The sequence below is a fragment of the Grus americana genome, chromosome 15 (assembly GCF_028858705.1).
Source record: "Grus americana isolate bGruAme1 chromosome 15, bGruAme1.mat, whole genome shotgun sequence".
Classification (NCBI taxonomy): domain Eukaryota; kingdom Metazoa; phylum Chordata; class Aves; order Gruiformes; family Gruidae; genus Grus; species Grus americana.
In genome coordinates this window covers 5,604,600-5,622,740 of record NC_072866.1, presented here as the reverse complement: position 1 = coordinate 5,622,740, position 18,141 = coordinate 5,604,600, and the positions used below count along the sequence as shown (strand labels likewise).

The 18,141-nt window shown below is 42.1% G+C and overlaps 1 protein-coding gene across 6 annotated transcripts in view; it reads right to left on the bottom strand.

Moving 5' to 3' along the window:
• The window catches only part of ABAT (4-aminobutyrate aminotransferase), a 63,237-nt gene that overhangs the window by 4,321 nt on the left and 40,775 nt on the right, over positions 1-18,141 (bottom strand). For all 6 annotated transcript variants that reach the window (XM_054842692.1, XM_054842688.1, XM_054842689.1 and 3 more), the window contains 11 exons: positions 17,732-17,761; positions 17,049-17,166; positions 10,666-10,715; positions 6,612-6,692; positions 6,006-6,098; positions 5,557-5,619; positions 3,852-3,915; positions 3,001-3,149; positions 1,641-1,778; positions 964-1,131; positions 109-255 (listed from right to left, as the gene is read on the bottom strand). In XM_054842692.1, coding sequence (XP_054698667.1) covers positions 109-255; positions 964-1,131; positions 1,641-1,778; positions 3,001-3,149; positions 3,852-3,915; positions 5,557-5,619; positions 6,006-6,098; positions 6,612-6,692; positions 10,666-10,715; positions 17,049-17,166; positions 17,732-17,761 — 1,101 coding nt within the window. The remainder of the gene's footprint in view (positions 1-108; positions 256-963; positions 1,132-1,640; positions 1,779-3,000; positions 3,150-3,851; positions 3,916-5,556; positions 5,620-6,005; positions 6,099-6,611; positions 6,693-10,665; positions 10,716-17,048; positions 17,167-17,731; positions 17,762-18,141) is intronic.

Here is an 18,141-nt window from a genome sequence, read left to right as displayed (position 1 = left end):
GGTTATGGTCTAGTTTCTAGCTGGAGTCCTCAGTCCAAGTGTTTAAACTAGATTAGGTGAGATCCTAACTGATCAGCAAACGTATCTCTAACCCTTCCCGGTGTTTACCTGTAAATCCAGCAGCCCGGTCAGCAGTGCTTTCCCAGCGTGGGTTGCATTGTTTAGAAGGTCTTCTCTCTTAATAACCTTAATGACTTCAGCAAGCATAAGGTTCTTGGATGGATCTCCAAGCCAGGTATTAAAAATCCGATAGGGCTGGGAAAGGGTGGAGAGTGAGTTGTGGAGCATGTTAACAGACAAATCACAACGATAAAGAAAAGCAAGCCATCAAACTGGTAATGCAAACATCTGGCATATGAAAAAGCACGCACTACTCTCACCGACCCCCTTTTCTTTGTTGTAAGAGCAAAAAGCAGCTGCCCTGCTGAGCAGGAACAAAGGGCAACTACTTCAATGTACAGATTTAATGCATTCTGGCTGACACCACATTGAAAGATGGCTATAGATGACACAGCAATCAGCATCATCTGTATGGGTTTTACATTCAAGCTTTATGTTCTCTCAATTTATTTTTTTTTCCCATTTATTACACCTAAAATGTCATTAATGTGAAGGAGAAATCTTGCTGACGGAATCCGTAATGCTGACATACAAGCTCTGAAGATACCACGTTGCCCTATGGAAAAAGGTGTCAGTCCATGGTTGGGTTTTGTCCCGAAGGTTAGTTCATTAGTTCTCCTCTCCCTCCCACCACCACCTTTATGACCTTTGTGACCGACAGCAACTAGAATAAAAGTGAAGTGACGACAACTTTTGTGTAAGCCCAGAGCAAGTATCTATGGAACAGCAGCTCCAGCTAGCTGAACCTGTGTTACTGAAGGAAAGCTTGTCTCTTCCACAGACACTGCAATTACGAACAGGCCACCAACTAGCACAGAGTCCAAGTTTCATTGAAAATCTTACAGCATTTGGCCTGAACTCGTCTTTGTGGAAAAATCCTCCTGTCATCATCTTCTTACTGAACGTTACCACATCAGCTGGGTCATCCAGGCCCCAATGTTCATGTGCCCAGAATTTTCCTGTGCAGCCGCCTCCTGTCTGCACCTCATCCACCAAGAATGCACAGCCATGCTGCGGAGATGGGATGTAAAGAGCAGGGAACGTGAGTCCGCATTTCCAAAACAAAACCACCTCCCTTAGGGAACAGATGAACACAAGCCAATTACACGCAACATCCCTCCTTCCTCTCCCTTCACTGCTCCAAATCTCCCCTCCTCAACCCCCACACCAATGCCACTCACTGTGCCTGGGATTTCACAATTAAAAACTCAGCTATTTTTTCAGAAAGGCACTAGAAACATATTTTCTACCTAAATTCACAAAGCACATATTTTTATGTACTTATTTTTATATAATCTATGCATTTTTTAATATAGTCTTGAACATTTCTAGAGAATATCTGAAATGATCTGGGAGAAGCCTGGGTGGCATTTTCAAAGCCTGTGAGGGAGGCAGGTACGTAACCACCCCAACTGCTATGAAGGAGGCCTGTGAAGCTTCCCAAAGTGCCTGGGCAGGGGGAGGCCTTGGAGACACCAGAAGTAACTGCGCGTTTAGCAAACAGTGAAATATTTGATTACCTTTCGGGCAATATCTCGTAGCTTTCTGAAGAAGTCATCTGACGCGTGATTGTCCCCACCCTCTGACTGTATCGGTTCTATAATGATTCCAGCCACAATCTTCTTCTTTTTCCTGTACTTTACAATCAGGTCTTCCACCTGTAAATCAAACATTTATGGTATGTTCTCCTTTAAAGACATTTGCCCATTTCCTCCTAGAAAGATTAAATCTCAGCAACTGAACTTCAACTTCTCATAGACATTCCTGGCTATAAAGGTGTCAGGAAGTGTAAGGAATTAACAAGTAGTTCCTTCAGGATTTAACACTGCCCTCTTGTTCCTGAATCATATCCTAAACACATTGTAACTAGTTGGACATTTATCTACAATGGTGTGAAAACTAGCAGATTTCAGCTGAAACTATGGTGAAGACCACTGGAGCTTGCTATAGCATTGCTGTCATTCCTAAGTAGTACAGAAGAAAACAGATTTTGTGTCAGAAAACAAAACTCAGCTAATGTATTAAAGAAGGTAATGTGATAAATTTGCTTTTTCTAGTCACCCACTTCAGGTACTTTAAAATTAATCAGATTAATTTGTGGATTGATTTTTTGCATCACAATTCCCCCACACCCCAAGCTACAGCAGAGCAAACACAAAGAAGCAATTTTCTATGCTTGCTGTTTTCTCTGAAGTGAGGCAGGTTTGAATAAGTCTTCTTTGCAGCTCTGCACAGCCATGTGGAGCACTGCTGTGCTCCTCTGCAGCGGGTTACGATGCCCCGATTGCAGACCTTTTCAGTTCCTGGCGCAGGGCACGCTCTCCCTTGCTCCCCACCACCCACTCTGAAGCGACAGATCCTGGATCCCAGCAGGGAATCCCATGGTTCTGGTACCCAGAGACAGTTTGCCTCCCCTAGACTGTTCTGCCCGCCTTGCCACAGTCCCTGCCCACTTGCTCCCCGCAGCTGTAGGCAGGATAGGATCAGAGCTTTCTGCCACAATTCTACCACAGAAAGGCTGAAAAACTCAAGATACTGCTACAGGTTCTCTTTGCAGAGGATTATACACACTGTGCTCCCCTTAGTCCAGGTCCCTTTGCAGGACCTGGCAGACAAGTTCACTGTGATAAAATGAACTTCTCTCGCATGTGAAATTTCACTTTGGTATGATTCATGTAGACCTCCGTAATTTACAGTAAACTGGTTGTTCTTCTGAAAGGCAGGGACAAACTTCTGACTGTAAACAACAGTGAATGCTGTTTTAATCACATGCTGTTCCAATCCCTGAAAACATTCTTTTCGTGAGAAGCAGCTAATCCTACTAACACTGCTCATTATTTCAAAATAAAAACAAGAGAAAGCTGCCAGTGAATTTTTTACCTCCTCTAAACAGCGGGCTTCTTCCTGTTGATTCTCTTTCACAAAGTCTTCCAGAGGATACTTTAGCCTTGGAAATGGAGCAATAGGCCAGTCCAGCGATGGAATGTCCAATTTGTGAATTGCTTTAGAGTGAGTTGTAGCTAAGCAACCTAAACCCAGAAAAGCAAAAATTAAAATAATACCTGACTAGGAACAATACAGGAAAAAAGCTACCAAGAGGTGAAAAATTGCCTGACACCAGGACTGTAGAATTAACTTAATTGCTCTACTTTTTTACTTTATTTTCTGAAATACTGGGTAATTGGATTTAGCCAAGCTGAAGTGGATTGCTCTAGCTTTTAAGCATCAGTTTCCACACACACTGTTCCAGAAGAACAGGAGAACCGCTGTCATCTGAACAGGCTGCTCAGATGAAATTAGTTTCACCTGTCCAAAGACAACTGGTCGCAAAGCTCAGAATTACAGCATTCTGGGTAACATGTAGAACAGGGATTGAGCCAATACAAAATGGTAAAAATGAGTCACATCTCATTTGTATATTGTGGTAATTTTACCCCAGGAGTTAGATTTTTACTATCATAGGCAGGAAACGTTGGATTCAGAATGAAAATAAGGGACCTTCCAAAAATAAATTCTCAAAAAATATGAAATTAGTTCCCCCCATCACTCAAATATTCTGTTTCAGTACTGGTGGGGCTTCCAAGGCAAACCTTCAATAAACCTACAGCTTCTCCACTGGTACTATTTGAGGAAAAAAATACTTTTCAGAAGCTACAGCGAGATGACAGCTTACTGCAGCGGCCGAGAGGAGGCAAAGAGATGGGAGGTGTTGCCGGCAGTGCTTCGCTTACCCAGGGTCCTTCCGTGGAAGCCACCCATGAAGGAGAGCATGGCGTAGTCGGGGCAGCCGGGGGGCTGCAAGCAGAGCAGAAAGTGGGCAGTCAGCGTGCGGTGCTGCTGGCAGGTGGCCCTACCGCCCCATGCAACCCAGACACAAACCCACAGCCAGAGCACAGCGGGATGGCTGGATCCAAGCTGCTGCCTCTCACAGCATGCTCATCGGTTTCCTCTGCAACCATCGGGCAACGCAAATCGTCATGTTTACCCATTTAAACAAATACATTTGTCATCCGCTAAAAACTGCCTGACCTCCTAAAATACATCATTAATACTAATGAATACTTGGCGATTTATACTGTATCATAATATCGCTCCGCACAGAGGCTGAACATTCGGTACAATCAGCCCATTTTGTACAAACTACGAGCACACGCGTACAGGGTGGCTGCGCCCAGGTGTGGCACTGGGCGCTCTGCATGGAGATGCCAGGGCTGCCCCGAGCCAGACGCCCCATGCATTCCTGATGACTCGCTGAGAAGGAACCATGACGAAAGACATGCGAACTCTATACTATCTGGAATTTCATAAAAGGATTGGGCTAGCTCCCCCGCCCCCTCTGAAAAAAACAAATCCTCTTTCTTTATGCCTCTCTGTCATCCTGCAAGTGAGAGGATTGTCACCACTTACGCACTCTGTTTCCACCTTTAGTTTTGTACCCCATACAGGGTCAAGGCTCCAATATTTCTAACTGGATTCTGGAGGATCCCCCCCAAAAGGGGGAGGGAGTTGCCCTCTCAAATCCGTCCCCTCCCCCAACTGTAAAGAGAACTCAGTTAGCTCAAAGAGGAATCCCACTGTTTAGATAGCTAAACTTGGACAAAAAGTGATCACTATTTTTACAAGTCTTTGGTCATCTTATAAAATTCTTGTTCCTTCCAAGTCATGATGTGCCATCCTCTTGTTCGTACTGGCACAGCCATCTGCCTGACCATGCTGTAAGCAACATCACAGAACTTAAATTATAATTCTGAAGACAAACAAAACAAACCCTAGAAGAACCCTTCTTCATTTTTAAAGCCAAATGAGTTCCCTAATCCCGTAAGAATCACTACAGAAGTGCCAAAGATCAGGCTGGGACCAGCAGGTTATTAATTTCTAACTTGTTTATCTCAAAGAAGAGATTAAATACTCTGTTTTCTGCTATTGTCGCATGTTAAGATTTGTGACTGGCAAAAGCAAGACCACCTCGGGTGAAGGTGAATAGGACTTCAGAGGTTTATCAGCTGCATGTCAGTTTCCTCATCCTGCCTGTTATTAACATTTAGTCAGTCAAATTTTAACCAACCCCTTGATCAGTTTTAAGCCATAAAATCACAACTTCTGGAAAAAAATTAGAAGGTCTGTTGTTATTATTTGTAAACTTTTGCATGTATTAATGATCTCCATGGATCCATCCATCACGTGGGCCCCTCTCTAGGAAACGATATGCCGTGAAAAAAGGGAGATCTTCCCAAGATTCACAACTGGGAATGATGCAGAAGAACACAAGCAGCATGTCTTGATAGTTGTTGGGAGAAATTTGTATTTCACCATTTCCTAAATTTACAAAACTGGGATTCCACTTCAGAGATAGTAAAGCCAAGTTTTCCTCCCAATCTTCCCTTATAAACCCAAGCCAACGGTGCATGTGTAGATGTGCTAAAGAACAAATGTTACCTGGTTAATCATGCAAGATTCCAGTTCCTCTTTTGTGACATTATTATGGCCCCTCTCCTTGTTCTGGAAAAAAAACAGAACAAAACCAAAAAACAAACAACCAAAACCTGATAGTTTTCCTTTAGTTGTAACCAATGCATTTATGACCACAAATCAGTAATGCTGATACTCCAAACTAGAGCCAATGAAGACACTGATTGTGACTCTTACACGCTGACCGCAATCTGCATTTTCTTTATTTACTTTTCTTCATAATTTCCAAAGTTGTGTCAATATAAAGTAAAAACTTAGGTGTACTTTTTAATAGAGATTTTATATGAAGTTGAATATAAATAACATAATGAACAAGACAACCTCCCAGCCTTACTTTTACAGTAACAGTTCTGATGATGAATAAATACTAATTTCTACATCTAAACCTACAAAAAACCCCGTAATATTTTACTCACTCTGTACCACATAAATATTGCTTTAAAGGCATTTTCATTAGAGCAGGATCCACAAGACATGGTGATCACCTGTGGCAGGCCCTTAGGAGCCACCTGTCAATGAAGAGAGAAAATTACTCCAAAATATTAAGCACAAATATGGTGCAAAGTGATGATAATATTGATTGGTCCTTAACATCAGGAGCTTCAGTACAGTGGGAGACCAACTGTGTCTATGATGAGCAAAGCCAATTTCAATTGCAGCTGAGAGGGCTCAACTCAGTTTCAGTCCCAAGGATCTTCAAATTTAAATCAAGACAAAGAGAAGCCACTTATTCCGCTATCTCTTATGAAAGCACAGTGAACAGAAGTTAGTGAAAATGTGTTTTCTCATCAGTTCTTGAATCCAGAATGAAAGAGACAGTATCTGTGCAGAGCAGAGACGACGTCCTCTCCCATTGAGCTGTCAGGTCAGGACAAAGGTTTGATCTCATTACTTGCAGCGGGACAGCAGGTGGACAAACAGCCAATGTGTAATGTTACCTATTAAACCCCATGACATCCCCTGATGTGCCCCTGTCCATAACCACAGAACATGGTAACTCATCACTGCTATCTCAAACTTACCGATAACAAAGATTCCTTCAGTCTTTCTGCAAAGTTCTCTGGAGGTAAAATCCCTAGGGCAGGTCTGTTGATAAAAGTGCTCTACAAAAACAAAGGAAGAGAATTTGTCAGGTTTTATTATCACATGAAAAATATCATGTTGATATCAAGGCAGTTACATTTTATTCTAAGTACAAATACCAGCCAGAAATTTCTAGTCATGGCACAAGGAGTTTTAAAAGCAGGGAATAATATTCATGTCTTAAAGTATGTTTTTCTGCCTAATCCTTAATACCTTATTCTTGCAGGACACCTTAGAAAAGGTGCATGCTAACTGGTACTGATACTTCCTCTTCAATATCGCCATTTTAGTTGCTGTATTTCGATTTTCCTCATACACAGGAAATACACTTTAAAATCTTAAATACTTGCCTTCCGTTCGAGTAGCTAAATCTAAATTCAATTCGGATAGCAGCACTTTCTTCCTTACTGAGCTTCAAGAAAGACCATTTCATAACGCTGTGGTTATAAACATCCTCCAGATACTCTTACAATGGGATTTGGGGGAACAAGACAAAGGTACACCTAAAGGATAGGGGCTACATCTGAGAAAGGTAACACACATGCAAGGACCGGCAACACAACACTACAATAAAATCTATTCCTGACAAAAAACTTGCGCACACAGGCATGCTGTCTCCCTTCTAGACTCCTCTGGCATGTACAGTAATGGGCAGTGCAGTGACATCGGCGAGAAGCTACCCTGCATGTTATTACCTCGCTACTCCACAACATGTGTTTAATCAAGCTCAAGAACATTGACCATGACACATCCAGACATGTTGGTGAAACTCCTTTTCAACTATATACTGTTTTCATGAAGCTTGCTGATTTACAGGTAAATATTTCCTTTTCTAGTGCCTTCAGTTTGCACAGTCACCCCTCTCAGTGCCCCAGCCTTAATTACAGGGACCTTTTTGATTGTACATTACAACAGCAGGTTTCTAGCTTCCCAGTTTTCTCCCTTCCATTTCCTGATCGAGGTCTGACACAGACCAGGAGCTGAAACATGCTGAAACAGTCTCCATGGATGCAATGTGATCTCTCCTAACAGTTCCCAGGAAACCACCTGGCTGAACTCCTGCCTGCTTCCCAGCACTCTTTTCTCCAACCATTCCCTTTCCCCTTCCCTGTCTGTCAGCAGGACTGGACCTGTGTTGCTGCAAGAGCTTTAGTCATCGCAGAAGTGACTACAGGGATGCAGCCTCCCCGTACCTACGTGGAGGTTACTGAGAAGACGGAGCCAGGCTCCAGGCTCTTCAGTGGGAAGATGAGAAGCAAGGGGCATAAATCGAAACACGAGAGGTACTGATTTGGGTACAAGGAAAAGCTTTTTCACCAAGAGAACAGTGAAGCAGCGGAACAGGTTGCCCAAAGAGGTTGTGCTGTCTCCCTCCTCAGAGGTTTTCAAGACCCCAGATAAAGCCCTGAGCAACCTGGCCTGATCTCAGAGCCGACCCTCTTTGAGCAAGAGACCACCTAAGGCCCCCTCCAACCGGAATTGTCCTACTGGTCCTATGAACTGGCCACATCAGGGTTCACATCTTCGAGAGAGGTAATTTTGGTGTCAGTGAACAGCAGCTGGTGGGAGAGCTGAGCCTGCTGCCCACACAGGTCTTTCTAAACAGCAGCTCTGCAAAAAACCCCTCGGTCTTCTCAGTCCACTAATGGAGATGAATTTGTCATGTTTATGCAATTAATATAAATTGTTACAGATTAAAATGGATTCAACATTACTTTTAGTCTTTGTAGGTAATCTTATTTGATTCACAGTGTGCTACTTTTTATTTTAAATTAAATTTGCTTAGAAAAGGACAAGCTCAATAAATTTGCCAACTGCAAAGCAGCATTATTTGCCCTTTTTTGTTTGCTGTTTTTGTTGTTGTCATTGTTGAAATTGAAGGCTGAGCTTTGATGATTTAAGTCTTTATGGGTCTCGAGAGGGGACAGACTGCCTCCCCCAAAACATTCCTATTTTCAGTGCAACCCAAGCTTGCACATTCATCAGCAACCTTCAATCTTTTTCCTCGATACAGGTACTCATTTATTCAGATGTGCAGACCAAAGTAAGAGGTGTGAGTTGTCACACTGTACCTATAAGAACACACCATCAGAATTCTTAGGGAAAACCAAATATCACACAAGGTGTAACAGAGTACAAACTAGGACTTTGTAACAAGTGTGTTACTTGCAAAAGAATGTTTGTTTCAACAGACTCAAGCTTAAAAAATAAAAACTAAGCAAGGATGCTACTGACAGATTAACACAAAGTTTTTGTTTAGTACATGTGAGATGTCTTACTTGACTTTTTATCTCAGTTTAGAAGTAAATTTTCATATAGAGTTAGAGGTACGAGACCATAAATTTATTGTGAATTTGATTATGGGCTGTCATAGTCAATTGACAACATATGCCATTAAGCTGAAAAGTGTATTTTTCTTTTGTGGTTAATGAGATGCTCAGTACTGAGAAAAACAGAACGTTGACATCAAGCTGCTGTGGTCCCAAATGAACAGATGCATACTCTGTTCTTTATAAATGCCTGTACATGGCATCTATACGGTAGAGGGTACACGGAGCATTACAAACCAACCAACCAAAAATCCCTACAAGAAAACACCGATCCCGTTGTTAACATTAAACAAGGGCCCTACCTCAGTGTGTATTACTCAAAAAAAGTTCCTTTACAATACAGCTGGCACTTTATCTCCAGTCAGACTCCAGCACACTCTCCTGTCTGCAGTGAGGTTTGCACAAGTTCTGGCTCTTCACAGCTCCCCGGCCTTGGCAGTGCCGAACTTCACTGCGAAGCTGACACCCTGCCTACGCTGCACCCAGGCTAAAGCCCAACGGCAATCCAAAGCGCACAGTCAGGTGCAGACAGACAGGTTCAGTGCCACCCGCGCTGCTGAACTAGGGCAGGCTTCAGAACGGGGTACCAAAAACATCTTGGATGCTCGTACGGGGGAGATGAGTCCTGGCTGCACCACTCATTTTGGACTGCAGAGGCAGTTCCTTTTACTGCAGGCTTCTAGCTGTCTGCCTGTTAACTTCCCTTTTCCAGTGGAAAAATCAGCAACCGCCACCAGACAATAGGGTTTTTTTGGTGTCTTCTGTTGGCTTTGGGTTTAGTGTGGTTTGTTTTTTTTTTTTAAAATCTGACTTTGCCTACTGCTGCATTATAATAAAGGTATTGTTACCTGTTCAGAAATAGTTTTTACGATTAAATATAAGTATTTAGAAATATTAGTGCTTCCATGATATCCAGATCTGCCTTTGCTAACTCCAGCATTTCTAGCTCTGGTGTTTTTTTAAATACTTGTTGTATCTTAGTTCTGGGGAAGGCAGCATTTCTCATCCTGAAGAAATGAGAACTCCATAAAGCAAATCAGCTCAGGGAATTCAAATGTCTGCACTTCTTTAACATGCTGGCTCAGAATTTACACTCTGGAGTGAGCCAGGAGGCTCTTTAGGAATGGAAATGCAGGTATGAGAGGGAACTGGCCCACACTTGAGCTATGCCCTGGCAGGCAGCATGGACACCCATTACTGGTTTGGAGAAACGGGCTCGGTCACTAAAGCCACTGCACCTCCAAAAAAACACCCCAAACCACCCATGGCATTCCAGATTTACGGCAGCATTTTCATATTTAAAATACTTTACTCTCTCTCAAGAACTTGTGCTTGCTTTCAGGCTCAAAAATCTTCACTCAGGAACATTGCTAAAATGATTAATTGGAAACACTATGCTTGAACTATGATTTAAAACTGGCTGGAAACATATCAAGTGCTTGCATCACCCAAATGTTTACTTCTTGTAAAGCTTCATAGAGGTTTTGGTGTCATCTTAAACACTACCAAGCTCTTTTCATCTAGTGAGAAATAAAGCAAGCAGATCCTGCCATACTTTAAATTCAGTCATTAAGCATTCATTATCAGCTTAAGAAAAAATAATAAAGACTGCCACAAGGAGGGAGAAGGCTCTTTCAGGTACTTAATGTTTTAATTCACTTACCAAGTTCTGTGGCTGCTGTAGAAGCTTTATCAGAGAGGGATGGCTGTAACCTAATTAAAAAGAACAAAGAAAGAAAACAGTTCTTTCTGATTTCAATAAATTAGCATAAAGAGTAACCTAGAGAATAACCTTATTCTGATGCTTAACTGTTTCTGTGTAACTTCTGTATGTTTTAACTATTTATAATAGAACTTCTTCAAAGTAGGACAAACCTATCCTTTTATAAAATATTATTATCTGGAACTTTGGAACAAATTCGGTGTCAGGCAATAACAAAACATATTTTAGTACTGAAAGGTAAAAACTGAACACAAAAAAAAAGAGATTAATATGAATGGATCATTTGCCTGATAGGGCCCAATTGAAACATCATAGTTTCTACCAAGTGTTGTGGGACTGACATTATTAAATGTTTGCTTGCTCTCCTTTCTAGGTTTCCCATGTGTATTTGGTTTCTCTACAGTACAACGTGCAAACCTCTCCTCTTCCTCAATTAAAAGCAGAAATCACTCTCTGCCAATGCAGCCCACAAGCTGTTGTTTGTTAGTCACCATTTAGCTGTGGTATAGAAGCAACTCCAGTTTCTCCTGCCTGAAGGAGGCTGCTTATAGTTCTCTCTCACCCTAACGCTCATCTGCTGGACTTCTGTGGCTCTGAGCACTGACCACCCAACACGCATTTCAGAAATGGCTCCTGACAGGCCACACCACAGAGGGAAGCTCCCCATGGAGCTGTGCCCATTTACAGTAGCTGGTGCTACACTTCTAGCCTCATAGCAATTTTTACCCTCCTTGAATATCAGACTGATTATTCCTAGCACAGTAACAGAGATTCCCCCCCACACTGTGCTTTTTAACTGACTGGATTTTTCATCATTGTAAAATCAACTTAGAAACATATATTCCCCCTTTATGCTTTTCTTCCATGCAGTCTTTGGTAGCTGACCATAAAAAACAGACAAGCAAAAATCCACATATTTACCGATTTCCCAAAGAAAGCTCATTTAGCAGTTGTAATTTCTAACATTATAATGTAGTAACAAAATATCAGCAAGGGCTTTTTGTCCCTCAGCAGCTACAGCCGGATGGTGCAGGGTAACCTTACTAGCACAGCAGTGCTGTTCTCAGAGATGGTTTTTCATTGCCGATGCGTGCAATGAGCAAACAGTACGGCAGACCCAGCAGGGATAAGCCCTGGGACTCCAGCAGAATTTTGCCAATGGCTTGACAGCGCTCCTTGACATCTGTCGCAGTTGGATGGCATTCATCACTGCCATCCTCTACCATGCTATCTAAACGCTCTCTGCGCAAGACACTGCCAAAATTGTTTTGAGATGGCCTCCACATTATCTAGGCTTTCGCTTATATATACACTCACACTTATTTGCACGCATGAAGATGCGTGTTCCACCCTTGCGTACTGCCGATGTTCATGCATGATCGTTAACAATCCTACCAGAATGAAGAGGCTGCCTGCACAGACAGCCATATGCTTGAAACTCAAGGACCAATAAGCACTCAAATCTCTAACCCATCACAATCCATTAGTTATTCCAAGACACCTGTCTGGAAATCTTTCCTTCTCAGTCATAGATTTACACACCTCAGCTGTCCATCACCTTAAAAACCCCTGTTTGATAAACTGCTGTCTCGTATTAAAGAAAGATTGTGCACTTTTCACTTTCTCTCGTGACCAGTTGGGGTTTTTTTTCCCTTCCCATTTGCCTTACTTTGACAAACTTCTAATTGGAAAAAGCTGCAACAATTTGTCCTTTTCACCCAGAAATCTCAAGATACTAAGGCTGCTTCAGGTTTAACACACCAAAAGTGCTTAATTTATACCTATTGCCATTCTATGGGATAACTTGCTTGCTTACAGGTAAACCAACATATCCGATATTAAAAAAAACCCAAACAACCCAACAAAACAAAAAAAAACCCCTCCACCAAAGGAGCCCAGAAAATTTCATTTTAAGCCTGATTTCTAATGTATAAAGTGCCAAAGCCAGAAATTAACATCATCTTTTATATTCCCTTGTAGAAACAGTTGGAAACCTCATCTTCCCTACTGCTCAAGAAGTCAGACCGCTCTAATTTTATTACAAAAGCTTATCATGCCACTGAACTCCTTATTCTAGTTGAATGACAATAGCCCTGATTATCCTGTCTGAGCAATGGAGCATTAGGCTACTGCATTAAATCAATTATAAATTCCGTTTTGAATATTTTAGTTCAAAACATGGAAATATCCAGATTGTTTTAACTGCATGTCATGCTGCAAAGAATCTGTTAAAATTATTATGAAGATAATACAAGTGGTTATTTGGGACACAGACAACTAAATCTGCATTGCACCTGCTGTCACGGGAAGAATTGTTGTTAGGCTAGAGGGAAAGACACAGTTGAAAGCTGTGTCACTGACAGCTGTAGCTGTGGTTACTGCTGAGAGCACCTTTGAGAGTGTATGTATTGTTTTAGAAATCTGCAAACTAAATCTCACAGAAGTTTTTTTATAAATAGCTACCATTGCTTAGTAAGCTTAACCATTAACTCTGGTATTGCTTGTAAAAACATGTAATTCTGTTGCTGGTGCTAAGATGCATGAAGAATGTGGAGATCTCTGCATCTTCTCTTACGTAACACAAATTCAAGGCTTCTATAACCCATAACTTATCCTTTCCCACCCACACAAGACGTCTCTCCCATTCTCTTCTCTTCAGGCCGAATGGCCCATCTTCTTCCTGACACTCCCTATTCCACTGGTGCATCCTCAAACAGGCCCCAGTGAAGTAAGAGAGAATCCTTAAAGCCCGACTCTGAAGGAGCAGGTCTGCGTGTAGAAAGATGCAGAACTGCTATGTGGGTACACAGTCATAAAACTAACACCAGGAAGAACTAAATGGCAGACAAAGTCAGAAAGCTCTAGGCTGAGATGGCAAACAGACAGCAACTTGTTTCATTGCCATGACCATTGCAAGGGTTTGTACCTTTACGAATCCACTCTCAAATACACTCCTGTAAGAAGTGACAGAGCCGGCTCTTAAGAGAAGGGCACCTGCTTCATCATGCTTGCTGTGCCTCTAGATCAATGCGACAGGAAAGTACATGTCCTCCAGGCTCATGAATGGGCCTGTTTGCAAAAGGGAAAAAAACTGGAGGCTGCTAAAATAATGAGATGGAGAAAGCTGAAAGAATCCATTTGAACTGAGCAGCAGACTGCTGGCAGCAATACCAAACTACACCTCTCTGCACCTCCCCAAATAAAAACAGACCTTCCCAGCACTGAAAAACAGATTGTTTCATTTGCTATTTGTGGTGGGTTGACCCTGGCTGGAGGCCAGGTGCCCACCAGAGCCGCTCTCTCACTCCCCTCATTCACTAAACAGGGGAGAAAAGGCATAACGAAATGCTTGTAGGTCGAGATAAGGACAGGGAGAGATCACTCACTAATTATCGTCACGAGCAAAACAGACCGAACTTAGGGAGGGAATTCATCTAATTTATTACTAGGCAAAACAGAGTAGAGGAATGAGAAATAAAATCAAATCTTAAAACACTTCCCCCCACCCCTCCCATCTTCCCGGGCTCAACTTCACTCCCGGCTTCAACCTTCCCCCCCGCAGCGGCACAGGGGGACGGGGAGTGGGGGTTATGGTCAGTTCATCACACGGTGTTTCTGCCGCTTCTTCATCCTCAGGGGGAGGACTCCTCTCATCGTTCCCCTGCTCCAGCATGGAGTCCCTCTCACGGGGTGCAGACCTTCAGGAGCAAACTGCTCCAGCGTGGGTCCCCCACGGGGTCACAAGTCCTGCCAGCAAACCTGCCCTGGCGTGGGCTCCCCTCTTCACGGGTCCACTGATCTGGCCAGAAACTTGCTCCAGTGTGGGCTTCCCACGGGCCGCAGCTTCCTTCAGGTGTCTCCACCTGCTCCGGCATGGGGTCCTCCACGGGCTGCAGGTGGAATCTCTACACCCCCTCATCCTTCCTCCATGGGCTGCAGGGGGACAGCCTGCTTCACCATGGCCTTCACCATGGGCTGCAGGGGGATCTCTGCTCCGACGCCTGGAGCTCCTCCTCCCCCTCCATCTGCACTGACCTTGGTGTCTGCAGAGTTTCTTACAGCTTCTCACTCCTCTCTCCAGCTGCAAAAGCTCCCTCTCTCTAAGTGTTTTTCTACTTCTTAAATATGTTATCACAGAGGTGCTGATTGGCTTGGCCTTGGCCAGCGGCGGGCCTGTCTTGGAGCCGCCTGGCATTGACCCTATCAGACACAGGGGAAGCTTCTAGCAGCTTCTCACAGAAGCCACCCCTGTAGCCCCCCCACTACCAAAACCTTGCCACGCAAACCCAACACACTATTCCAGGATGTTTGCTAGTAAACATGTCAATAGAATCCCCTCTTGCATTTGGCTCCATGGGGTTTCTCACTCCATTAGGCAGATTAGATACAAGTTTAAAGGAGTATGTTGCACTGTAACTTTCCAAAAACCCTGTGGTAAAAAACTATTTTTGTTTTTCACTGAAAAGCAGCCCAGAACATCTTTACCTAGTGGTTTTTTATACTTCAATTCTTATCTCTCCACACAGGCACTTATTATCTCTCAACCACTGCTGATAAATATATTCTAGTGTAGCAAATCATTATTAAATCTTGGGGAGTCCTGACAGATTCATAAAAGGTTTTACTGGATTTACTTGCAGAGAGATAAGCACAGATGACTAGCAAGCACCTTGTGATCTTGTTTTCGTGTCCCAGTCTAAAACCTAACTCTGTCACCAAGAGGGGCATTATTAGCAACCTCTACAGCTTCAGATAGTCAGTCTTGTCATTCAGTACAACTTAAAAAACCAAATGAATGCTGTGTGTTCAGTTAGATTTAAGTTAGCCTGTAAGTATTAAATTTCCATTCACTTGTTGTTGCTACATATCATAAAGCCATTATCTGAGAAGCTGTACGAAGCACTGTACAGTAGTTCCTTCATGACTGAGGAACATGCTCTCTAGGACAGAAAAAACCCAGTATATCCTCAGGAAGGCATTGCCACACACGAGGGAGGAACTAGATGGCTTAGCTGAGGATCAATTACAGGTACTGGAGTCTGGCATCTATGCCACCAGTTTCAATCAACCAGAGAAAGTAAACTACAGAAGCCCTTGCTATTATTACCCATGACTAGTAGATATATCTCAATAGAGTTAACAGATCTCAGTTCAGTTATGGTCACATATGACATTATGAGCATATCTAATAGTGCTACAGATATGAACAATCAGGTTTTTAAACAATTTTAACCAAGTCAGGCATTATTACAGATGCTTCCATGAAACTAAGTGATCTCTTAGACCAACTGGAACTGATTCAATTTGAATGTTTAAAGGTTATCTCAGTGCAACCTCAAAAAAATAAGCTACAAACATTGAAAAGTTCTGGAATGATTTTACACATTTATCGAGGTGCTACACGAGAGCAAAAATACTAACTGTCTGCAAAGAAGATTGGGATAACTGAAAACCCATTTCACAAGGTCTTAGATGCCAAAAATTTGGTAATGACCTGAACATCACTGAATTCTGTTTCCCAATAAAAGAGGTTTGTAGGGATGATTTTGAGTCATCACTGTTTCTATACATAGCACAACATCTAACTTTTAAATTACCCCAACACTTCTGCTCTTTTTGCTTCTGCAGAAACGTATTTTTAAGCAACTGAGAGGAACCATGGACAAGGAATAAACAAACTGAACACCTACTGAAACCTATATTCTGTGCAGTTGAGGCGTACATCTCTGCCTTGCTTCTTTTCCTTCTTGAAATGCTTCACAAAAAAAAAGATCAACTGACTTTCCCAAGCACGTGACAAGTCCATTGTTTGCTCCCTCAGCCCAACTGACCTGCCAACTTTGCTTTCACTCAGCACCACAGTTCAGTGTTTGGTCTGGTTTCATCCTACTTTTTTCAGTTATTTTGAGATAGAAATGTTAACTAAAGCACATAATTTCACGTTAAAATGTTTAAGTTATGTTTGCTAATGTTTAAAACAGTAATATACTGTTACAGAATCACAAAGTACACAAATCCAAGCAAACAAAGACAACCTAAATAGTGGAACTTGCGTATTCAAATTAAGATTAATACTAGAACTTCTTCCAGGTACTGCTTTGTGCTTCAAGTGAGCTGTAAGTATTGAATTTGTAGTTTCTTCCGCTATTCAAAACCACCACTACATAATACACAGCAGAGAGGTATACCCCGATCACAACAAGGCATACATTATGTCAGCTTTGTTTTTTTTAGTTAATGAACCAACTTCTCTGGTAGTGGCCAAAATAAGAAAACAACAGCTTGAGGACAAAGCAAAACATTTTGGTACAATTGTCTCCTACCTATTGGGATGGATGAAATCTGAGAGTAGAGATCCAGCATGCGATTGCCATCTACATCTACTAGGTAGTTCCCTCGGCTCTCTTCGTAATTGCAAAAAAAGTGTACAGCTTCTGCATTCTTAAAGTAAAAAACAATGAATGCTTTAAAAAGTAGCAGTGTGTAGGAAGGTGCAACTAACGGTTGTACAGCAAAATCTGATAGAAATATCAAACGATAAGCTACAAAGACACATTATATTAATTGCATGGGAATTAACTGTAGAGCTATTTTTATAAAGAGGGACTGTTAAAAGGGCAAGCATGCACTTTTTCTGCAGAAACAAACCATAGACTTTGGGGAATTGCTCATCTTGGGAAGGCAATATGCACTTGGGCTGACATACTTGTGCGCTCAAACATACCTATGTTTTCATCGGCCACTTCGTAACAACTCAAAAGGCATATATAGTGTTTAAAGAAAAATCACTGATCCTAGCAAAATATTTTTGCAGTATTCAAAACATACTAAAAAAGATTTTATTCGAATGCACATATATACCATACATAATATACTCAGCATGCAAACCCACAGTCAGTGTTGCACCTTTTTTTGGTATGGAAATAAACATATAAAACAGCATTTTAAACAAGTTCTGAAATCACAGTATTAACACTCCCCAAACTCAGAAAACTTGACACATTACCTGAATTCCATTCAGCTGCTTCATTAATTCCTGTAGAAAAACAGACATCAGAGAGTCTCAGGTATGTAATTACCAAATACTGAAGAAGACTGTATGTTTCTTTTTTATGACCACACAAATCATATGCAGAACTTGCAGTCCTACGTGCTTACCAGGCAACTCTACTTGCCACATGAACTTTCATAGTGCATCTTGCAACCATGACAGTCAAAACTATGAACTGTGGCATGCAGAGCTGCATGGGCTGCATACACATTTAGCTGTAAACCTCCAAAAAGGGAAAGCTGCCTCTTCTACATTGATAAACTGAACTGAGAAAACAAGAGAGGAATCAGAAAATAAGAGAAGCTAGAGACACACAGAAAGGATACTGGCACATTGGTTCTAGAAAGCCAGATCCTTTTTTTAAA